Raw genomic sequence first — 25,670 nt, forward strand, 5'->3', positions numbered from 1 at the left:
TTGCCATTTTGATAAGAATTCAGAACTTTAAGAGAAGACAGGATTATATATATATACATACATATAGTGATTGGCTTGTTAATATTATGAATGCATGTAGTAATTACATGAATAGGAAAGAAGTGTACAGGAACAGGGAACATTTTGTTAAAGATGTTTGCACCAATTTGGAATGAGTAGTTGAGGAACTGACAGGCCTAGATAGTCGGATAGTTTGACCTCTCCTGAGCAGTCCTACACACCTGTGTTTATTCCTGATCCTCCTTCCCTTCTTCCTACATCCCCTGATCCTTTTCCAAACTCTTCCTCCTTTCTCCCTTACAGTTCAAGCTAGGATGAAGCAAGATGTTCAGTTCCATATGTCTTCTGTAACAGAAGCACTGAAGTAAAATTTCAAATGGAGGTCATGGAAGCTGTTTTACACCCTCCAATCACATGAGAGGGCATGTTTGCACCCTATATGTACTGAAGCTAGTGACTTTCTTAAGAGTGTGTCTGCCAGGGAACTAAGTCACGCCAATAGACAGAGAGATGTGTCCTCTACCACTTCCCTCTCAGTCACCTCCACCTCTAACCCAGGAGGTTGGCCTATGCTCCCAAAGACAGTTTGGATGGGAGAAAATCATCTGTGCACCCTTCAGAGCAGCACAAATGACCTTTTGAGGCATTAGTCATTGCCAGATTTTGAAACAAGTACTGATTCTGATTATTTTAGACAAGCGGTTTGAGGAACATAGCATGAAATTCTGCCTATTTTGTTTTCTCAGACTTCTACTGTGCCATTTTCCATGTAGCTTCATCTGCACCTCTGCTTTTTTTTATAGATTGGCTCTCTCCTCATGTGCAACAACTTCCTTCTTCCTGTACAGTACACTAGGCATCTGTTTTTACAACTCTCTATTTTAGCCCTACATTGGTTTCCATCCTACTGCTAATGCAAGTTTCTTGATTCGTGAGGGCACTGAATGTGCTGTCCTCCAGCACAGCTCCTTTAAATGGCTCATCTCTTTCTTCTTCTTCTTCTTTTCTTCCCCAGCAACACGCTGTTGAGGCTTACCAAATGAGAAACTGTGGTCGATGACCCAAATTAGGAATATAGTAAGGTTTGCAAAAAAAAAAACTAAATTTCTTAAAAATAATTTATTATCTGACTGATCCCCAATCTTACAAAAACAGATGAAATTTTGGCCCCTTCACAGCACTAGGCGACCAAAAAAAACCAACAGTACACAAACACACACACACACACACACACATATATATATATATATATATATATATATATATATATATATATATATATATATATATATATATATATATATATATATATATATATATATATATATATATATATATATATATATATATATTTATAAATTTCAAGCAATGAAATTTCATCAGTGAAAACTATCACTTTCAAACCACACACAAACTCAAGCACACATCTGCTACCTTCAACTAAGTAATCAAACTACAAAAAACAATATATATGTAGATATATATAGTAATACCTTGCCCTTTACAACACCAGGAACTTCAGCTTAGCAGAATAAATCAATACAGACAATACTAATTACATTATATATATATATATATATATATATATATATATATATATATATATATATATATATATATATATATACATATACATATACATACATACATACGTACATACTGTTCTGCCTTGCCCTGTACAACATTAGGGGACTTCAATGTAGCAAAATAAACTATTTCTGAGTTCGACCTGTGTCACCCGGTGAAATAACCATTAAGCACTTATTTCTAGGTATAATCATTGCTAAAAATACCAGAGAAAAAAAGCTATCAGGAATGCTGGGGTTACTACCCCCAGTTCGATCATCTATCAATCAAATAGGTGTCGGTATATAAAAGGGTGAGTGTATGATGTCACTGCCACAGGCCTCTGCTCTGTAGAGATTTCCCATCTCAAAAACCCCGGAAAGTGAGGAGCCGACACACCGCCAACACTCACTGTCCAGCCAACCAACGCTCCCAGCGCCATCTTAAACTCATTCCATTCTAGCAAGCCTTCGTTGTTTGTAGCGTTTTGTCTGTGCTGCTGAATTTCCTTTTAATCTGTGCATCATGTCTTCCGCCCAGGAATTCACCGCTTCTAAGTTAAGTACCATCTTCTTGTGGGGTTTTATAGTTTTCGAGGCTCCTTTTTAACCTCTAATTCAATAATTACGGGGTTAAAATATCAGGCGTTCCTCGGCGTTCGTCTCACCTCGGCCATGCCGGCCATTGTTTATATATATCTTAGCAGCCTGGCTCTGATAGTGTTTAGCACAATTATTTATCCTTTTGCATTACTTATTCATTATGCTCCTTCAGGAAGTTACCTTGGGCGGATTGTTCTTTCGTTGACGAGAAGGGTTGCACCCATGTCGTAACATAATTATGCTAATTGGAGAGGCTTCCCCCTCTCTTATTATGTTCGCTAATTTTCCCTTTTTCCGTGGGTACCTTCCTCTCGCGATGAAGGAATATATCCCCCAAGGTGGTACAGTCTTGCTAACGGTTTTCCTAATATATAAAGTGATGGATGACATGGATAATTTTGGATTAAAATGTTTTTGGTTCAGCGCCAGGGTCAGCCATTTTTGTTATCACCCGCGTCCAGCATGTCGCGAGCTGATAGGCCTTACCCTTAGCACAGTTTCTTATATATTTTATCTGTATATTTATGTTATTTACAATCATATTTCTTTTTATTGGTTAACTTTTAGTAGTGCTTTGTCAAGTATCATTGGGAATTCTAGCCTAGCCCTCTCGTCCATCATCGGAGGGTTAGGCTAATCATGTTAGGCACATTTCATGTTATTCAGACCTCCTTCCCCGACCATGTCGTTTTGAGACTTGGAGGGGGACGTCGGTTGGTTGAGGGAGTTCCTCGTTCTCTTGGCCTATCTGACCACACCGTCATGTTTGAGGGTGTCCCTAGGCTTCGGGGTCCCCCACCTCCACCCCTCTTCTGTTCTGGCCTACTGGACCAGACCAGTGGATTTCGGAGGGCAGGTTAGGATAGGAAGGGACCCCTCTTATTACTTAGCCTACCACCCGCTCAGTCTGTCGGTGTTGGAGGGTAGCCAGACCTTGCGTGGAATTTCTCTCCCTTCCCCCCCCCCCCTTCCATTCCTCTGTTTCCTCCTCCCAAGTCAAAATGTTTTGACATTGGGGGAGGGTTCGGGGTCGTGGGAGGTACAGTCTGTCATGATGTTAGCCTAGCCTTCCCCTACCCACTTTGTAACGTTTGGCGGTTGTCTTTAGTTTCTCCCTGCATGAGGGAAGTTGGTCGCCATGACCGACACCCCGTGGGGAGTTTCTATCAGTTTCCAGGGGATTTTCCATCTTCCTGGCCGCTGTATCTCAACCTCCCCATTTCATTACTTCCTCCCTGCTCCTTAGCATTTTGCGTGTGATCCTGCCCTCTCCACGCGCAAGGGACGTCGGTCTCTTATGACCGGCACCCCGTGAGGAGTCCGGGCCGGCGTCCGGATAGATGTTTCCCACCTACCTGGCCTCCGCCTTTGGTTTCCGCCATCTCGCTAGTGTCTCGTTTGTTCGCTTTCCTCCTGGTTAGCTAGAGCATCTTACACGAGTCCAGGGTTACTGTCTTGACTTCCGCTAGGTTCCTTTTCCGCTGGATTTCTCGGATCTCCCGTTGCTTTGTATCCATACCACTCCGTTGGATATGGTTCCCCGGTCGGTTGGCGATGTCACTACCTGTTCTCCGCCACAAGCGTTGAGAGCTAATCCAGTTTTGGGTTCGCATCTCCGCCTCCTCCGCCGCTACCATAGTTTTAAAAGTAACGGGGTTTCTGAGATATCCGGAGCGGAATGTTACAACCAGCCAAGTACTGCTGCTTATGTATTTGTGTTGACCATTATGTAACTTTCTGTACGTAACACTGCCGGATTCCGGCAGTATTTAATTTTATATTTTGTTAATCATTATGATGCATGATCCTTGGTTAAGATATACTATTACCGCCGGACTAACTCCGGCGGCCCTTAACTCTTCATGTATTGTATATTATTCAGCCGGGCTACTCCGGCAGGTTCGGTTTATCAATACGCATGCTCCATCACCTACATTACTTTGAGGCTTCTATCTCCGCCGGCTCTACTCCGGCGCGCCTTAATTAGCATACTCATGTATCATCTGACCACTTACAGATGGTGCGCTGTCAGGAGACCGGGTGCACGGCGGTCCTGCAGCAACCCTACGGCCACGTAGTTTGCCGGTCCCATTTCGGCTGTGCGGTCCGCATAGGGGACTGGGTCGTCTGGCACCCGGACGGTTGTGAAGTGTGCTACGCTCTTTATGAGCAGGTGTTGGATGAGTCGGTAAGTTTCAAGTCCCTATCCTTTATTCTTACTTGACTTCTTTGCTTATATTGATGAATATGATGTCCAGTGTCGGGTTTAGTAAGCCTTCCTTCTCTTTCAGTCTGACCGTACTTCCCGCGATTCTTCGCTGTCAACCCTGAAGGCCTGGGTCAGCGGATTTGGGAGGAACATCCCGTCGGGGAGACCTTACGTTCTTTCAGAAACAATTTGTAATCTTCTCTACCCCGGCGCCCGGATCTCAGCCGCAGTCCCGGCGGAAGTAGCCGCCCCATTGATTGAGCAGATCCGGGTTGAGGCACAACTCTCCCAAGAGGATAACCTGTGTGGGGAAGTAACGGAAGAAGTGGCGGCCATCAACCTCGACAGAGAGCCGATGAATGTAGATCCGGACCAGGTAGAAGGTAAGGAGGTAAGTGAGGCAGGGGGAGCGAGCTCCCTTTTTAACTCTCTTTCTTCTTCTACTTCTTCTTTTCAGGGGTTCCAGAAGTCCACTTACCTTGAGGACAGGTCGAGATCTACTGTCCCCAAGGTGAAGAGAACCTTGAAGTCTAAGGGCTATAAGTCCTCTAGGTCTCTAAAGGCTAAACCTACAGCTCCCTTGAAGTCACGGGCGTCTAGTCCGGTGGCTTCAACTAGTAAGTCTACTCCCCCTGTCAAGAGGTCGAGATCCAGGGAAGTTAAGGTGAACCTCCCACCTCAACCTAACTTTGACCCTCAAGCCTTTGCGGATTTTCTTCTGCAAAGCATAGACAAAAAGGTAGAGGACAGGTTAAGCCATATCTCTTCTCAGCTCGCCACGGGCCTTAAGGCTTCCGACGAACACTGGAAGTCTTTAGCTGAGCGGATGCAGAACCAGGAGAGCGTGCTCTCCGGGTTCATGCGCTCCGGCGGGGCGGCGCAGTCATACCCCATTCCGGATGCCTCCACCCTTCCTCCTTTTGATAAGGGAAACCCTTGGCGTTTGGCTCTTCATGCTCCTCAGCATGAAGATACCCTTATTATTGAGGGCTTGGGGACACGCAGGTTGGCGGAGTTGGAGTTCTTCCCTCCCAACCTGGTGCCTCCCTACCCAGGCTACGCCAGACTGACGGAAGAGGCTTGGATCAGGTCAGATAAAGTCCCGAAGGAAACGGTCATTTTCCCGAGGGACCAAGCCCAATCTGCCTTGCTGCGCACCCTGACGGAGTGGGAGGCAGAGAATACTAAGCTGATCCCCTTCAAAGGGAACTTCACTATGTTCTCTTTGGGAGATAAAGTCCCTACTCCCTGCATGTCGAAGGTAGCCTTGCTGACCTGTCAGGCATGCATCGAGGGTAAACCGCTGCCTCAGCTCCGGGAGACAGATCCCACTTCCTTGGTCTTCCCCGGAGATTCGGAATTTTGGTTGGGAGCTCCAGCCACGTTTACGGTGGGCAAACTCGACCCAGAGTGCGCTTCATCATTGTTCAGTGAACAGCTTCCCAAGATTCCGGAGGCTCTTCTAAAGGCAGAGTTTGAGGCCAGGTGCAGGTTGAGTCGTTCCATGAATTCCCTGTGCCTAACAGAAGCAACAGCGGTGATCTATACAGAGGATCCTCTCTTCCAAGTCCTGACCAAATCCCTGCTGGCGGGATTCCAGGCGGACCTAGCTGAATTTATCGGGGCAAGAATGAACTGCCGCAAATATATCTTCGCGGACGCCACGATAAGGCATGAACCTAACAGGCTCATGAAAAGCTCTATCTGGGGTGCCAACATCTTCCCCGAGAGCAAAGTGAGCAGTGTCCTGGCAGAAGCAACCAGGGCAAACCAAAGTCTCCGCTCCCGCTGGGGTCTTCCTTTCAAGAGGAAGGCCTCCGAGTCCGCCGGAACCCATGCTAAACCAGGGAAGAGGTTCAGGAGGTATAAGAGGCCCCATACCCAGACCGTAATGCAGGCTGTACCGGTCGCCCAGGTCAGTCAGCCTTCAACTTCCAAGGCCCAGCCTCAACAGTTTGTGCTGATGCAGCCTGCTCAGCATTCTCTTGCTTCCCCAACCTACGTGACCTCTCCGGCTTTCAACGCCTCGTTTGAAAGCCAGGGTTTGTTTCGGGGTTTCAACCAGAACGCAAGAGGAAGCAGAGCAAGAGCCTCCTTCAGAGGTAGGGCTGCATTTCGTTCCCCCTCTCGGGGGAGAGGAGGCCGGGGCAGTAGAGGAAGTAAGCCCTCCCCCTCCCAATGAGACTCCTCAGGTAGGCGGGAGGCTGTATCTCTTTCGAGACCAGTGGACCTTCAGTCCGTGGGCCCACAGCATAGTCTCCAAAGGTCTGGGATGGAGCTGGAGCAAGGATCCTCCTCCACTAGTCAGGTTCCATCAGCCCCCATCCAAAGCTCTCCTGGACTTTGCAAAGGGCCTACTTCAAAAGAGGGCTATAAAGAAAGTGAGACACCTGAAATTTCAAGGCAGACTGTTCAGCGTTCCGAAGAAAGGCTCCAGTCAGCAAAGAGTAATCTTAGACTTGTCTCGTCTCAATCTTTACATTTAATGCAACAAATTTCGCATGCTTACAATCTCACAGGTGCGGACTCTACTTCCTCGTGGAGCCGTCACCACCTCTATAGATCTTTCAGACGCATATTATCACGTCCCGATTGCGAGAAACTTCTCTCCTTACCTAGGGTTCAGACTAGGAAAACAGGCTTACTCATTCAGAGTCATGCCATTCGGGCTCAACATAGCGCCCAGAATATTCACCAAGCTGGCAGAAACAGTAGTTCAACAGTTACAGTCCCGGGGGATCATGTTAGCCGCATACCTGGATGGTTGGATTATTTGGGCATCCAACGTCGAGGAGTGCCGGAAAGCAACAACCATAGTGATCGACTTCCTGGAGTCCCTAGGCTTTCAAATCAACAGGGAGAAATCCCACCTAGTTCCGGAGGCTCAATTTCAGTGGCTAGGTATCCAGTGGGACCTGAACTCACACAAACTGTCCCTTCCACCAGCCAAACGGAGGGAAATAGCCAAAGCCACCAGGCAGTTCCTCAAAAACAGGAAAGCCACTCGTCGTACTCAGGAGAGGGTCCTGGGTTCGTTTCAGTTTGCTTCGGTCACAGACCTGCTTCTGAAAGCCAAACTGAAAGATATAAACAGGGTGTGGCGGAGACGAGCCAACATCAAACTCAGAGACAAGGTGTCATTAATTCCGCTAGTGCTGAGGAAAAGACTCCGGCCATGGTCGACAGTCAAGAGTCTTTCAAAATCAGTACCCCTCCAGTTTCCTCCCCCATCTCTGGTTATTCACACAGACGCCTCCCTAAGCGGGTGGGGAGGATATTCCCAACACAAAAAAGTTCAAGGAACGTGGTCCACAATGTTCCGCCAGTTCCATATCAACATTCTAGAAGCAATGGCAGTATTTCTAACCCTGAAAAAACTGTGCCCATCCAGACAGATACATATCAGGTTGGTTCTGGACAGTGCAGTAGTAGTGCATTGTATAAACAGGGGGGGCTCCAAGTCGAGCCGGATCAATCAAGTGATGATAGCAATTTTCTCCCTGGCAAGAAAACACCGTTGGCACCTATCAGCCACCCATCTGGCAGGTGTCCGGAATGTCATTGCAGACTCTCTATTGTAGTGATGGGCAATCACTACTAAAATATGACTAACTGATCTCCGGCAAAATAAATCAAAAGAGACCATAAAGCAAAACAATCTCACTCAAATTAAAAGGAGAAACTAAAACACGTCAATTGTTAAACAGTGCTATTGAATGTTTAAAACAGTTTCCAAAATAAAAGAATCATTCACAGACCAGCATGAGTGTTCCAAAATCCAAGAGGTTACTTGCAGTGAACAAAATCGGTAAATGTACAACCCAATCTGATGATAGGATAATTCACACACGAAGCAGCAGGTAACCAGAATACTTCCTTCGGCAGTAGCAGAGGCAGAGACGAAATAACTCCAGAAGACGAAGACCTTCCTATGGATATCACAGTACAAGGAGCTGCCAGAGGGTCTTAGAAGTATTGTAGCTGCGTGATGAAAAGGAGTAGTGCTGTTAGGGTTTAGCACTGAACTGCCCTTCCAGTGTCGTGGAGAACCGAAGTAAACTTGCTTGAAGAACTGTTAGCACGTAAGGCAAGGATATCGGAGTTCCAGAAGAGAAACAAGGATGATGAACTTCCAGGAGAGTTGAGACTTCTACATTTCCTCCCCCTCCAAAATGAGACAGAAAGCCTCTCATAACGCCGTGAGACAATCCAGGGATACAGTAGTAATGCTAGCATCCATGACCCTGACGACACTAAGTGACCCATCTGCTTTGTAGATGTCTTGGCGACCTAAGCGAAGTTCCTGAGGGAAACTGGAAATTGTCAGAGGCTTGATGGCTCAGAGTACAGCCGAGGTCCATTGAGGAATCAGCTTCAACAAGCAGATCTGCAAAAGCTGGTAGAACACACTGGCAGGGGACACTGCAGAAAATCCCACATCCTCTGTGAAAAAGACAGGGTTTAGTACAAAATAACACGACCTGGACACAGACAAGCACTTCACTCAGACTCTACACCCCCACAACTAAATCTGCGAACGAGTCTTCATGGGATGAACTCTAAAATTATTTACATAAGACAAAAGAGGAGAAAAGGAAGAATCTTTGTACAAAAGAGAAGAGTCATCACTATCATCTGACAATATACCAAGCTCATCTAGGACATAAAAATTCTTAATTTGATCTGCATGAACCTTATGTTCTTTATAAGGAGGAACAAGATCTCTTACTACAAAGGTAACAGGACTAGATTTTTTTACGACTCTAGAGGGACCTAACCATCTTGAAGACAAAGAGCGTGATGCACCAGCAGACGAATCTTGAGCTCTCCTAAGAACCAAAGAACCAATGTCAACCTTAACTGCAGGACGAACTTTCTTATTATAATCCCTAGCATAAGAGTCTCTAGCCTGACATGAAGCTTCTACCGCAATCTCTCTGGCTTTAATAAGTCTCCTAAAATGATCAACATATGTATCTTCCTCATTCATAGTTATCTTATTACTTAACCCAACTGGATAATCTGAATCATGACCCATAAATAAATAAATTGGCTGATTATTGACTGCACGGTGTATTGCTGTATTCAAAGCATACCTAACATGAGGCAAAAATTCATCCCATGTTAATGGTGCATCTTCACATAGAATAGCTAAGCAATCTTTAACACAACGATTCGTGCGTTCAACCAATCCATTACTTTGAGGGTGGAAAGGAGTAGTAAAATGCATTTTAGTTCCAAGGATCTCACAAACTTCACTAAAAATTCTATTCTTAAACTCTGAACCATTATCAGTAGTAAGCATTTTAGGAACACCAAATAAAGTAACAAAATTTTCCATAAAAGCCTTAGCGATTGTTTCAGCCTCCTTGTTTGGCAAGGGAATTAATTGTAGATATCTGCTCATGTGATCAACAAAACTGAGTACATAGCGATTACCACGATAACTACTGTGAAGATCCATTAAATCAGCAGATACACGTTCCAAAGGTTGTGAAACAGACCCGACTATACTAAGTGGAGTATGGGCAATAGCTGAACCCTTTCTACGCTGACATGATATACAATTCTTCACATAATCCTTAGTAACACTCAGCATATTCTGAAAGTAAAAGAGCTGTTTTAGTTTGCAATAGGTACGAAAAATTCCTGGATGAGCAGAAAGAACTGAAGAATGAGCAATATTTAAAGCATCACCATGTAATGACTTAGGAACAACAAGCTGATGAACAACTTTTTCTGGGAGGGATTTCAAATGATACAATACACCATCAACCAACTCAAATTCATCTAATGCAGCCGGAAGTTTAAGTTTAGGAAAAGACTGTCCTTCCAGATAATCAATCACAGTTTTCCAAAATGGGTCCTCAAGTTGATACTTACGTAATGAATCAGAATCAGCATTAGCAATGTCAATAGCTGCAATATTCCTACTCAGCAAATCAGGTACATGATGAGAAGATCCCTTTTTATAGATTATCTCATACACATAATCTGAAATTTCATGAGACCATCTTGTCATACGAGGACACTTTGTTTTCCTAGAAAATATGTAAGTGAGTGGCTTGTGATCTGTATAAATAGTAAAGTTACGACCATAAAGATATGCATTAAAGTGTCTAACAGACTCCACAACTGCCAAAGCTTCCAAATGGGTAGCACTATAACGACATTCAGAACCACGAAGTTTCCTAGAGTAATAAGCAACAGCACAACAAACACCCTCAGAATCCTTTTGCATTAAACAACTCCCAATGGCAACTGAACTTGCATCAGTATGGAGTTCGAATGGTTTTGAAAAATCTGGGCGCTTAAGAACAGGAGCTGTAGTTAGTAAATGCTGAAGCTTGCGGAAAGCTAAATCCTGATCAGTTTCCCACTTAAACTTGACACCCTTCTTTGTTAAAGTAGTCATAGGAGCAACAACAGACGAAAAATTTGGAATGTGACGTCTAAAGAAACCAGCAGCACCTAAAACTCTACGGATCTCTGAAATATCCTTTGGTATTGGCATCTCAACGATTGCTTTTACCTTCTCAGGATCCGGAGAAACACCATTTGAAGAAATCATAAATCCTAAAAACTTTATTTCCTTTACAAGAAATTTACACTTCTGCAAGTTCAATTTCAGACCAGCGCGATCCAACAAAGCTAAAGTTTCCTTCAAGTGTAAAAGATGTTCTTCAAAAGAAGATGAAAATATGATAATATCATCCAAATAAGCTAATGTATGCCTACCAAGAACAGGACTAAGAATAGTGTTCATAGCTCTTTGGAATGTAGCAGGTGCATTCCGCAACCCATATGGCATTCTTTTAAATTGCCAAAAACAAGATCCATCAGAAAATGCAGTTTTTTGCTTATCATTTTCATCCATACTTATGCTCCAATAAGCTGAACGAGCATCAAGGACAGTAAAATAAGTTGTACTACCTAAATCATCGATTATTTCTTCTATTCTAGGAAGCGGAAATTTATCAGCAATGGTGATTTTATTTATGGCCCTATAATCAACACAAAAACGGATATCACCATTTTTCTTTCTTACTAAAACCACCGGAGACATCCAAGGCGAGGACGATGGTTCAATAACACCTGCATCATGCATTTCCTTACAAGTTTTCCTTATTATTTCTTTAGAAGACTGAGGCAGACGCCACTGACGAACATGCACAGGACTTTTACTATTTGTGATGATACTATGCTTAATATTGGGGATACTACCAATAGTATTTTTATCACCTACAAATAGATTATTATACATGCAAAGAACATCTGTTAACTGTTTACGTTTCTTTGAAGACAAATGTGACAAATCAATTTGTTCTATAGGTATATTCAAATTGCTATCACCCGAAAGAGATGCCATATTAATATGTTCATTGTCTACTCTCTCTAATACTGCAATGCGCATTCCGTTCATTAACTTAACTGGTTTGTTGGAATCATTTACTACAAAAATATAAACATTACGGTTATCAACCTTGGTAACCATCCTCGGAATTAACAAAGAATCTTGAGTACTTTCAACCAACAGAGATGTTCCATCTTCACAATCAAATGATAAAGACAAACAAACAAATCTACCAGTTCGAGGAGGACAAATTGTAACACGCTTAACATGACCATATATACCAGAGGATTTTTCTTTGAACAAGTTACCCACTGAAACAATTGGTTTTTTAGTTACTGAAGAAATTATGTGTACATCACGAGATGGGACATCAGAGTATTGAATAGGAAACTCAACACCCTGCAAAACAAAATGACCTTTGTCGAGACTCTTTGAATGCTCAAACTTAAAGTCAAATCTCCTGAGAAAATCCATGCCAATTAAAATATCTCCAGGAAAATCTAAATTCGATACTACAACAAATCTATGGATGCAAGACCTACCAGAAAACTCTATCTTTAAGTCTATAGAACCATCAATGTCAATTCTAGATCCAGACACATCAAAAAGATTTTTATAAGACTCTAATGTTATTTTCAAAAGACTGTAAAGAAGAACGCTTAATCAAGGTTGCAGATGATCCTGTATCCAAAAATGCTTTCCTAATTTTACCATTACATTTAAGATTAACTATAGGACGACCAGTTTGTAATTTTTCATTAACAGCACAGTGCGCCTTACACTTAGGAACCAGAGCCATTGGCCTCTCGATTGTCCATTTCGGAAGCCTGGCGCCCCGAAAAGGGACATTTCTGTCTTACATGACCAGTGTTTTTACAACGCCAGCAAACATTACCGTTAGGTTTAGCTCTACATTCTTTTGTAGAATGACCATCACATCTATGGTATGCACAGTGCTTACGAGCAGACGAATCAGAAGCAGCTATTTGAGAGACACTATTCTTAGAATTTACTCTTAAATTCCAAATTCTATTTGTTACTTCAACTAATTTCTCACTAGGCAATTCCTCACTAGAAACTACTAATTCATGCAACCATACTGGCAAAGCTTGAAGAAATATACGAGAAATTAATTCATTAGTATCTCCTACAGCAGTTGGGTGGTCACGAACAGCTTGATATACATAACTCTCAATTTGAACAAAAAGGTCTTATGGAGACTGACTGGGTTCCAACTTCAAAGCGTTAAGAAACCTAAAGTAATCAGAGGCTGAAGTAGTGCCACGAAATTTCCTGCGAATCAAATCTTTAAATTCAGGCCAAGTCTTTACTGTATCAAATGCAGAGGAGTTTACTATAGAAGCAACTATACCCCTACAACGTGACTTTGCCATACGAATCAAATACGAATCATCACGGTTCTGACAAACGAGCTCAACTTGTATAAGAAAGAATTCCACTTCCGAATTTCGTTTTAATGGCAGGGACGCAGGAGTCTTTGCCTCAAATATTGGGATAACATCCTTACTCAATGCACAATCAACCACCCCAACAGACGCACTTCTACCATCAAACCCATGCAATCTATCCTTAAGCAACTTATTTTCCTCAGTTAAGTGTAACAAGCGAGATTCCATAAGACTATATTTCTTAAAAAGATCATCATATTTATCTGTAGAGTTATCACGAGTGGGAGATTCATATTGCCTATTACGAGTTTTACGACCCATCATAAAGAGGAAGGAAACATTAAGAAAAACCACAACACTAACACAAAAAAAAAAACACGAGGCGAAAAGGGGTTCAACAAAATACTAAAATCAGTGCCAAACAGAACAACAACACACCTCTAACACCAGCAACCATCACTTACTCAAAACCACTGACCAACCGTATTGCAGTTGCAGAGCAAATGCCTAAGCCACCACACAAGATAGAAAAAAAAACACTACCTATTGTACGCAGACAAAACAATGTGAAACACCACCAGCCCAAAAATAAAATGGAACCTACATTCGGAAACACCCTAACGCCCTGCTACAATCTAAAAAAGCCCTAAAGAAAATAAACAAAACTGAAAACACGAAAACAATGACGTGACGTGAGAGTGAAAAGAAAGCCGCTGCCACCATATGTAGTGATGGGCAATCACTACTAAAATATGACTAACTGATCTCCGGCAAAATAAATCAAAAGAGACCATAAAGCAAAACAATCTCACTCAAATTAAAAGGAGAAACTAAAACACGTCAATTGTTAAACAGTGCTATTGAATGTTTAAAACAGTTTCCAAAATAAAAGAATCATTCACAGACCAGCATGAGTGTTCCAAAATCCAAGAGGTTACTTGCAGTGAACAAAATCGGTAAATGTACAACCCAATCTGATGATAGGATAATTCACACACGAAGCAGCAGGTAACCAGAATACTTCCTTCGGCAGTAGCAGAGGGCAGAGACGAAATAACTCCAGAAGACGAAGACCTTCCTATGGATATCACAGTACAAGGAGCTGCCAGAGGGTCTTAGAAGTATTGTAGCTGCGTGATGAAAAGGAGTAGTGCTGTTAGGGTTTAGCACTGAACTGCCCTTCCAGTGTCGTGGAGAACCGAAGTAAACTTGCTTGAAGAACTGTTAGCACGTAAGGCAAGGATATCGGAGTTCCAGAAGAGAAACAAGGATGATGAACTTCCAGGAGAGTTGAGACTTCTACACTATCCAGGACAACTCCACTGGAGTCGGAATGGTCCCTGGACAAAACATCATTCGAGTGGATTCGACGTCACGTCCCAGGTCTCCAGGTAGACTTGTTTGCCACAGAAAGCAACCACAAACTTCCATGTTACGTTGCTCCCAACCTGGACCCTCTGGCTCACTCCACAGATGCAATGTCAATAGATTGGAACAGGTGGTAGAAAATCTACCTGTTTCCACCAATAAACCTGTTGATGAAAGTCTTACACAAGCTCAGGTCATTCAAAGGCCAAGTGGCTCTGGTATCACCCAATTGGCCGAAGAGCAGTTGGTTTCCTCTTCTTCTGGAGTTGAAGCTCCTGTGTATTCAAATACCCAGGCCACAGTTGACTCAAATAGTACAAACTCGGACTGTGTCAGCTTCCTCAAGAATTCTAAATGCCCTGGCTTTGTGGACTTCATGAAATTCGCTGCTCAGAGAGGTGCGGATATTGATCCCGTTAATACACTATTCTTAGAATCAGATAAACGGGACTCTACTCTCAGACAGTATGATTCAGCTGTTAAAAAATTAGCATTATTCCTGAAAGAATCTGAAGCTAAAGTGATGACCACGAATCTGGCAATATCATTCTTCAGGTCATTGTTTGAAAAAGGACTGGCTTCCAGTACTATTACTACAGCAAAGTCAGCTTTAAAAAAGATATTCCTACACGGCTTCAATATCGACTTGACAGATTCTTACTTTTCATCAATCCCTAGAGGATGCGCTCGTTTGAGACCAGCAACCCGCCCACACACAGTTTCCTGGTTCCTAAATGACGTACTGAAATTAGCATCGGACACTGATAATGAACAGTGTTCATATTTGAGTCTGTTAAGGAAAACGTTATTCTTAATTAGCCTAGCTTCAGGTGCCAAAATTTCGGAACTGTCCGCTCTCTCTAGAGGATCGAACCATATTGATTTCCTCCCGTCAGGAGAAGATCTACTATCCCCGGATCAAAGGTTTTTAGCTAAAAATGAAGATCCACAGGATAGGTGGTCCCCTTGGAAGGTTATCCCCCTTCCACAGGACCCGTCCTTATGCCCAGTTACTAATTTAAAGGCCTATTTACATAGAACTTCTAAGGTTTTGTCTGGTCCTCTCTTTATCAGGGAAAAAGGAGGAACAATTTCCTTAAAGGCCATCAGACAACAAATACTCTATTTTATTAAACAAGCTAACCCAGATTCAGTTCCTAAGGTTCATGATATCCGAGCAGTGGCCACCTCCACTGAGTATTTCCATAATATGAAATTTGAAGAACTTAAAAAATATACGGGTTGGAAATCTCCATCAGTGTTCAAGCGCCACTATCTCAAATCACTGGAGGCCCTGAAATTCTCTACAGTGGCTGCAGGAAGCATTGTTCCTTCCGCCCTACAATAATGTATGTGGTCTTTTTTACCCTGTCCTTTTCCTCTCTCGCCTGCCTGCCTCATTTACTTACCTTGCCATCTACTCTTGGATCAGGCATGCTTCACACCCTGACTCCTGGCTATGTTATATTGTACAGTTATTATTAAGTTAGCTTTTAAGTGTCTCAGTTTTTCTGTATATATTTACCCCTATTATTGATCATGTTTATCCTGTTATTATTCATGCCATAATTTTGCTGCTGGGATAATTAAACTAAAGTTGGTACTGGTACTTTTATTTATCTCCGTCTTAGCAGTTATCTTAGAATTAGGGGCTTCTCCAAGCTTTGTATGATTCTCTATTACAATTTCACCGGGTGACACAGGTCGAACTCAGAAAAGGGATTTTGACAAAGGAAAAATCTAATTCTGAGGGAAGACCTGTGTCACCTGGTGACCCACCCATGTTCTGCGCTTCCCACCCTGGTAGGCATACCAAGCTTGGGAGGTGGGTGCTACCCTGGAATGAGTTTAAGATGGCGCTGGGAGCGTTGGTTGGCTGGACGGTGAGTGTTGGCGGTGTGTCAGCTCCTCACTTTCCGGGGTTTTTGAGATGGGAAATCTCTACAGAGCAGAGGCCTGTGGCAGTGACATCATACACTCACCCTTATATATACCGACATCTATTTGATTGATAGATGATCGAACTGGGGGTAGTAACCCCAGCATTCCTGATAGCTTTTTTTCTCTGGTATTTTTAGCAATGATTATACCTAGAAATAAGTGCTTAATGGTTATTTCACCGGGTGACACAGGTCTTCCATCAGAAATAGATTTTTCCTTTGTCAAAATCCCTTATTTAATCCAAAATCATGTGATCCAAAATGATCACACTAGTCAGGAAAAGTACCTAGAAAAGTCCAAGTGCCAGTTCACTAAAACATTAGTATGTCCCTGATTCACTGTTTTCACTTAAAACAGGATCTCCAACTTCTTAACAACTGTAGTCTCTAGAGATGGCACCTTTCAGCATCTCTCAAATTCGTATACATACAAGTCTTCCATAGGCTTTATGAACAAAACAATTGCATGACACATGCACATCAGACAACCTCGTTCCAACTGTACTAACTTCACCTTACCTTCAGAGTGTCCTTAAAATAGTTCAATTGCTTCTTGCAGTCGCAAACCAACACACAGAAAGCCTCCAAACTCACAACACAAAATGATCCTCATGAGTCCACAGACCAGAGGGCAAACTTCAAAAGACAAGTTTGCCCAAAAGGCAAACATCACAAGGGGGAAAATTGGTCGGCTGACTTACCACTCATTCACCCCTGAAAAGACAAGAAAAAAAACTTTAAAACTCAAAACTTACTACAGCTATCCCCCCAAAAAATCATCTAAACAAATATACAAAAAAAATAAGCAGGAAAAAAAACACTATTTCTAAAACAGAAACTACTGTCTTTTCGGAAACCTACTACAATACTGCATCCCACTTAGTTTGTAGCACACCTGTTTTGTATGCTGTTAAAGTGCTGCAATTAGCACTGGATTCTTGATGTTTTGTGCCTTACAAAGATATCCATCTCCTCTTTGAGACTGACCAAATGATTCAGTTTGTCCTCAGTTCCCAGTGGGTGGGGGAACTCACCCGCAAAGGGCAAATTGGGTGAGGCTTAGGAGCAGAGCCAGTAGCATTCCATGTGGCTTTGGTACATTTTACAAAGCCAATATGGCACGACTGCTTTATAGTGAAACCCACTTTGGTGGTAGTCATTTGGCGACTGATGTTTTGGCACTCGGACCATTTTTTATTTTGGATATTATCTTTATGCATAGCTTTAAAGGAACCTATTTACAATATCCCTATTATAAATTAAACTAGATATATTTGGAATCAGAAAAACAAGCTCAACTACTAAACTTTCGTACTCCCCAGTCTGAGTTTAGTTTGCTGGTGGTTCACTGCTGCAAGTGTTGTGTTCTTATGCCACCCTTACATACATTATATATATATATATATATATATATATATATATATATATATATATATATATATATACATACATGCACACACATATATATATATATATATATATATATATATATATATATATATATATATATATATATATATATATATATAAAAGCATTAAGCTCTGAACGTCCTTTAATATCCAATTCGCTCTACCTCGGAAATAATATATTTTCATATAAGGTTCTAAGATATTGTAGTTACTAGTAACTCGAACAATAGAAGACGGTTGAAGAAGGAAGTACATCTATCTACTGTAGAAGATTGTTGAAGGAGGAAGTACTGTCTATCTACTGTATGCTGTCCCTTCCAAGACCCTCAAGCTTAAGCAGTGGATGCTATGCTAACGAAGTGGTCCAATCTAGACTTATGCTTTTTCTCCCTTCGGTGTCCTTAGCCAAGTTCTAAACAAAGGTACGAGTATACTTAACCTAAACTCTAAACAAATTCCAAGCCTCCATGAATGTAATAATGACCTTTACAGCCCCATGGAGGCAGCAAAGAGAATGGCTCTGTGACCAAATGTCTCTGGTGATAGAGCAACCTTGATTCCTACCTTCAAGGCCAGATCTACTGAAGCAACCACTTGTTAAGACTCCACCAAACTCCATTCATGCTTCAGCTAAGTACTTGAAGATCTCAGCTGTCTCATATGACCTAGAGGTCTTCAGGCTTGTCTCAGAAATCTCTTCTCAAATCCAGAGTCAGCTAATAAACTCTACCAAGAACAAAGGTGCCTTTACCGGAATTGGTGTCAATTTAGAGGGTTTTCCTGCTCACATACCCTGCTGGACAGAAAGAGAAAGGCCTTCATAGAATGTCAAAACCATGCCAATTGCCCAGCATGTCATGGCAGATTCAAGACTGTCAGGCCAGAGCCCAGAGGGAGCTCCACACTATGCAATATCAATGGTGGGAAAAGAAAGCTGAGGAAGTACAATACTAGTAGATACCAACAACTCAAAAATGCTGTTTTGCGCCATCAAGACGATCTACGGTCCTTCCATGGGAGGAACAGCCCATCTGCACTTTGCTGACAGCTTCACCACTACCAAGGACAAGGAGGGAATTAGTGCCAAGTGGGAGGAGCACTTCAGCCAGCTGCTCAACCTGCCTTCCACAGTCGACCAAACAGCCATACAACAGATACCTCAGAAACCTACACAAGGTGACCTCAACCTCCCTCCCACTGAGGAAGAAATCAGGGCTGCCATAAAACAAATGAACTGTGGCAAAGCACCAGGGAAAAATGGGATCCCTGCAGAGGCGTTCAAAACCCTTGGAACCTTAGCCTTAGGTGCATTCCATGATGTACTATCGACCATCTGGGAGACAGAAGACATTCCTGCAGACCTAAGGGACACAACCATAGTGGCACTCTACGAGAATAAAGGGTTCAAATCAAACTGTAGTAACTACAGAGGAAGTTCTCTACTCTCCATCACCAGGAAGATCCTCACCTGCATCCTCCTCAATAGACTGACTGGCATCTCGGAAAGCACCCTGCCCGAAGCTCAGTGTGGCTTTAGCCCCAGATGCAGTACCATGACATGGTCTTCGCAGTACGTCAGATCTAGGAAAATTGCATCGAGCAGCAGATGGACTTGTATGTGGTGTTCATAGACGTGACCAAAGCGTTCGACACTGTCAACATGGACACTCTTTGGTCCATAGTCACAAAGCTGGGATGCCCCCCTAAGTACACTACTCTGATACAACTTCTCTATGAGAACATGACCAAACAGGTCCTTTCCGGTGATGTCACAAACACCTTTCAAATTACAAATGGAGTTAAGCAGGGCTGTGTTCTTGCACCAGTGCTATTCAACTTGTTCTTTGCTCAGGTCCTACTGCATGCAGTGAAGGACCTCAACTTGCGTGTGTACATCACATACCACTCAGATGGCTGCCTGTCCGCCTGTCCTTCGGGCTAACAATCAGCCTTTGGAAAACAGAGGTATTGGTCCAGGCAGCCCCAAACACAATGAGACCGCAACCTGCCATCACCATCGATGGCAACACACTAAAGTGTATGGAGACCCTCAGGTACCTTGGCAGTACAATCTCTGCAGATGGATCTCTGGACAAGGAAATTGCCTCCAGAATCCAAAAACCCAGCCAAGCTCTTGGAAGACTGAGAGTGAAGGTCCTGCAGCAGAAAGGCATCAAACGATCAACACAACTGAACATCTACAAAACTGTGGTCCTCTCCTCACTCTTGTATGGGTGCAAAACGTGGACCCTATACTGAAGACACATTAAGCAGCTCAAACAATTCCATACAAGGTCGCTGCGCTCTATCATGGGCATCTGCTGGCAGGTCAGAGTTACAAATCAGGAAGTGCTGGACAGAGCTGGTTTGTCTAGTATTGAGTCAATGCTCCTGAAGGCCCAACTTTGCTGGACAGGCCACATCACCAGAATGGATGACAGCCTCATCCCCAGGCAACTCATGTTTGGCCAGCTGAAAGAGGGGACATGCAAGCAAGGAAGACCCAGACTAAGGTTCAAAGACACCTTAAAGAACAACCTTAGGTGGTGCAGCATCAAACCTTGTGACCTGGAGGCCTCAGCATAAGACAGAAAACTGTGGAGATCCCTCGCCCAAACAGCAACTGCTGCATTTGAAGGGTCGGAGACACCATCTCGCCAGTGCAAAAGACAGGCATCTAAGAGCAGTACCCCCAGCAAAACAGACCACAGATGTGACACCTGTGGATGCCTGTGTGCCTCCAGCTTCGGGTTGTGGAGCCGCAGATGTTCACATCTCTGAATGCACAGATTCGTCATCGTCAGACCACGATGGACTACCAAGACCTCTCTAAACATTACAGAATTTTTCCAGTTCCTCGGATAAACCAAGAAACAAGTTGCTGCCATCTAAAGTTATAGATCAGAGTTATCCTCTGTGCTTCATCACATTAACACTGAAATCTCTAACAGTAAGAAAATTCAAGCTTTCCTGAGATTATTCAGATACAACACCCTCATCTGCCTATAAGAAAGTTGGGATGGAATTTAGCTGTTATGCTAAGATTCTTGACGAGACCACCATCTGAACCCTCAGAAGAAGCCTCTTTAAAAATAAATTGTCATGTAAAACCTTTTCTTTATAAAACTATACATAGCCAGAAGAGTTAGCAAGTTGCAAGCCTTTCTACTACTGTTGGAATGGAATGGCATGTAAAATTTAAGCTAAAGGTCAAATGCTGGAATGTATGAGGTCATTCAATGCTGAAACAGAAATTGAGAGTAAAAGGCTTTAAAGGCACAACAGGAGGAAAACCACACAGTTGCACTATGAAACAATTGTTACGAGAGGATGGAAAGTAACATGGAAGAAAGAGTATTTTAACGGAAGTAAAATAAAAGGAATGAAAGCGGTTGCAGCTAGGGGCCTGAGGGATGCTGCAAAGAACCTTAAGTAATGTGTACCCCATGAAAGTGCACCGACGCACTACCCCGCTACAGGATTCTGCTAGGGTTGGCTTTTTGAATGGTGGTGTTGTCCTTTCTTTTTTATGGCTATTCAGGGCAAAAAATACATGAAGGCCAAATCCTTCCTTGTTTAGTCACTGTTCCAGATCTTACTTTGCTGATAGGGGGGGAAAAAAGAGGCTTTCTTATGTCTGGTTAACTCCCTGAAGGTTTAAATATATAGTTAAACCTATAAGGAGAAATGGGTGTAATTTACTCTCCAGTATACTAAAAATGCCGTCCTTTTTTATTTGTATTTTAGTTTGCCAGGCTCATAGTAATTTAGAAGAGGCTCTTCAACATGTTCTCAAGGTAAAAGCCCATGAAGTTCGGGCTGTGGCTGTATTTCTTAATTTTATAAAGAAATTCTCTCTAGATGACATTGTTAATGTGGTGCAATGAAGATGGAATTTTTATTTTGATCTCACTACGTAAAGGACAAGTAAATCGCTGTATGTATGTAAAGTTCCGTAGTTGCCATTGGGACCAACTGAGTTCGAACAGCAAGGAAGACATACTTTCCTCCTGTTTTGAAATTCCGGTAGTGAATCATGGGGAGTATGAAAGTACACATATCTTCCCTTCAGTAGGTATTTTTAGTTTGATCTGGTCCTTTGTGATCTACAAAATTACCGGCAATGAGCTGCCAGTGAGATTATCTACATCAGGTAAGAGTCACTCGTTGTTTTACTTTCATAAAGAAAATTGGTCATGTTTTCTGTAGGTTAGATTTATCGGCCTTTGCCAAGCGCTGCACTATCCAGTCATCTTTGTCAGTGTGGTGGCCATCCCTGTGAATGTACATAAGATTCATAGGAATAATGCCAATTTTCATCTTAAAATTTATTATTTCGGTATGTAACATTCATAGTACCCATCGAGCGTCCCCATAGTCCAACGGGCAAATAACTAACAGGCACAGAAACAGTCACTTTATCCTTACATACTGGTAAATGCGAAGGCGAGATGGACTGGTAAACCAGGTACAGTGCCTCTGTTTTCTTCGTTTTCTCAACTGCCAAGCAAGCCACTGTTTTAAATTTACAGCTATGTAAGCTTTAAGACACTATAATCAAATTTAATTTGAAAACTGGTATTTTGTATTATAAAAGGGTAAAGGTGGTTAAAAATAGATAAATTAAAGACACCGCTTCAAAGATGTGAAATCGTGTCTCCCCTCTCTCCCAAATCAAAAATATGCCATTAGTTTAATGTGGATGCTAAAGTTTGAAAATAGTGGGAATGCTTTATTACCAGCAGTATGTTAGTTTGGTTTAAATAATCTCATTAACTACTTTCCCATTTTAATTTTAAGATTTTTGTCAGTTTTCCTTTTCATGAAGTTTAGATATTTTTGTCAGATTTATTGTACAGTACAATTTTTAATTTTACTACTTTTCAGGTTGTTCTAACATTTTGTATACATATTTGGATGTTCTTCATATTACCAGCTGTAACAGAAAGGTAATGTAGATGACATTATAATGAAATTGTAGAGTATATAAGGTATACTATAAGAAAATCATTGTTTGAATTTTAAAATATACTGAATAACAGAGGAAGTATACTTTGTATTGTAAAACCTTGAGAGAAATTTGCCTAATTAGTAAATATGCTTTTAGTGTACTACTAGATGAGTTATAGTAAATCCAAATCTGTTTTAATTTCATTATTTGTTCTTTTCGTGTGATCATAATGACATCATTGTTTTTTCAGATAATTTAAAGAATGAAATTTGAATACAGTATTATTTTCTTTTTCCAATAGGGAATTTAATGCCAAGCGGCCTCCTCAGATTTGGTATATGGTGAAGTGTCTCAATTTGCTCCTGTCTGCTTACCAAATACGATGCGGTTATCCCACAAGAATTCTTGGGAATTTTCTTTGCAAACAGTACAACTACCTCAACCTTTTTTCTTTCCGAATGTAAGCATCAAAAATTGTCTGACAGTCTTTAAAACAAAACTATTATATATCAGACTGAAAAGCGTCTTTGCCACATATACAGCAGCCTACCTGTTTTATAGAAATTTCAGGTTTCATATCTTAAACATGGAGAGAAATTGAACTGATTTTTACAGTGCTCATTTCAAGTTTTACGTTAAGACTGGTTTACTCAAAACATTAATGCAAACAAGAAATTTTGTTATTATTGTGTCAGATTCTTAGTGTCATATGAGCTCAAGGCAACCATTTTTTTGCATTTATTTTTCATAAACAACCATTAATCTTCAGAAATATTCAAAGAAGTTCTTATGAATTCTAAACAGGTTTATGAGCGTCCCATTTCTATTTGAACTTCGTACTTTAATGGACTGGATTTGGACAGATACCAGTATGAACCTCAGTGATTGGGTCAAGATGGAAGATGTCTTTTCACATATTTTCCAGCTCAAGGTGAGCTGTTACTCAAAACTGTAGTATAGTTGTGGTATTAGAAATAGTCTTTAAGTGAGATATCAAGTTCATTAGTTTCTGGAACTTATTACAATGTGAACTTTTGTTGTGCCAGTTGGTTTCAGTCCATGCATTAAAATCCTGAATATTGATATTAAATTTTGTCGAGCATGGTTAGAGTAAAAGTAATGTTATAAATAAAAATATGATCACACTGTTCTTATTAGGTTTAATTATTGTTCATATATAATCAGCTTTGCATTTTCATTCACTTTTTTTATTTTCTTTTAGTGTGAAAGACGAGCTGAAGCAGAATATCCCCAAGGAAGAGGAGAAGGGAAACGCAAGCTCCTCAAATACGGCATGGGAGGCTGTGCACTTTTTGGTGTCATTGCACTCATTTGGTTTCCTTTGGTACTCTTTGCCCTTAGTAATACTGTGGGTCAACCTAATCCCCCTGAAGATGTGTCAATTCAGGTTTCTATTGGGGCTTACCAGCCTATTTTCAGTATGTCGGCCCAACAGCAGTCCCTGTACCCGTAAGTGTGGCATTCTCTTTTTCTGTATATTTGTCACTTCCTTATTGTGAAATTCCATACAGATAAACCATCAATTTTCAAGCACCTTTGGCTCCATGCCTTGCTGATGTATCGATTTTGCTGTGCTATCATAAGTTGTGTACTAGTAATTCCACAATACACCTCTGACTTGCAAAACAAAGTGACACTTTCACAAAAAAAAAAGTTTTCAGTGCTGCCGTGGACACGTTACAACTCGCAAAATCAGAATGTGGGATAACTTGGAAGAAAAAATTACTAGGAAAAATGGATAATTCCAAAATGTCCAATGGTTGGTGTATAAATGTTCTGCATGTCATACCCTCCACAGTAATTTGACTATTATCCCAGTTACTAGGTGATGCATTGGCAACTCTTGATCCCCAGCATATTGTGTTTTTCATTAGTGTGTACTTTCAAGTGTAGTATTGCAAACGGTAGAACTAAGTATTAGCTCCGCGTTGGGTATTACCTTGGAAATTGACACTTTCTATAGTATTCTGGCTGCTTATCAAGAATTTACCATTAATTTTTGTCGGTCGACTGTAGTTCACCTGCAATTAACATCAGAACTGGTTATATTTTTGCCATTGTGCATGTGCAGTGTTATAGGGGAATTTTCGGTAAAAAGTGGAGTTTTCTTCACTGGGGAACCCTGATTTGGGTATGTCGGATATGTCAAGTTCCAGGTAATGGCAATCCAGATAATTGAAGGATTACTGTTCTCAGAACAGACAACAAACACCAACACTTACAAACTCCAGTGAAAGAAAATAATTTGATCCTGAGCAAATATTCCAGTAACTGGGTGTATCAATAACAGGAGTGCTAGGGTGAAGACTTGGGAATGACAGGCTGTTGGGCAATCATTGGTCGCTTTGGGATTCTCAGATGTGTAGCCAACAGGATTGTTTTTCTTCATAATTGTATATAGTGTGTCTCTTAATGTGCTAATGGAATTTTTCATAAAAAATTGAATTCTATTCAATAAATTGCAGTTCTTGTGTAGTGTGTTTCCTCGAGTTATTTCTTCCACATTATTATCAGTTCTCAAAGTATGTCTACTAGGGATGAAAATAGGTCAGGATACCGCTCTTGGTAAGACCAAAGTGAAGCAATCATCAGGCCTGTTGATTTGTACATCTTTTTTTTTGTCTAGGACTGTTCTCTTCAGGGAGAGTGGTGAGAATGCATATGCCTCCAGACTCTCCCAGGGGATCATAAAGGCAGCATTTGCCCAGCTCCCTGATCATTGAGGGCTGACCAATAGTTTGCCATCTTTTTGTTGTGGTTGGACATAAGGATCTATCAAAGGAGTCCACCACATCTTCCATGACATCTTGCACATCTCT

General features: G+C 41.7%; 1 protein-coding gene across 9 annotated transcripts in view; it reads left to right on the forward strand.

Moving 5' to 3' along the window:
- Window positions 1-25,670, forward strand: part of Piezo (piezo type mechanosensitive ion channel component) — a 366,537-nt gene that overhangs the window by 310,449 nt on the left and 30,418 nt on the right. For all 9 annotated transcript variants that reach the window (XM_067091426.1, XM_067091428.1, XM_067091429.1 and 6 more), the window contains 4 exons: window positions 22,767-22,828; window positions 23,132-23,290; window positions 23,635-23,761; window positions 24,053-24,300. In XM_067091426.1, the coding sequence (XP_066947527.1) occupies window positions 22,767-22,828; window positions 23,132-23,290; window positions 23,635-23,761; window positions 24,053-24,300 (596 nt within the window). The remainder of the gene's footprint in view (window positions 1-22,766; window positions 22,829-23,131; window positions 23,291-23,634; window positions 23,762-24,052; window positions 24,301-25,670) is intronic.

The sequence above is a fragment of the Macrobrachium rosenbergii genome, chromosome 48, assembly GCF_040412425.1.
Source record: "Macrobrachium rosenbergii isolate ZJJX-2024 chromosome 48, ASM4041242v1, whole genome shotgun sequence".
Lineage (NCBI taxonomy): Eukaryota > Metazoa > Arthropoda > Malacostraca > Decapoda > Palaemonidae > Macrobrachium > Macrobrachium rosenbergii.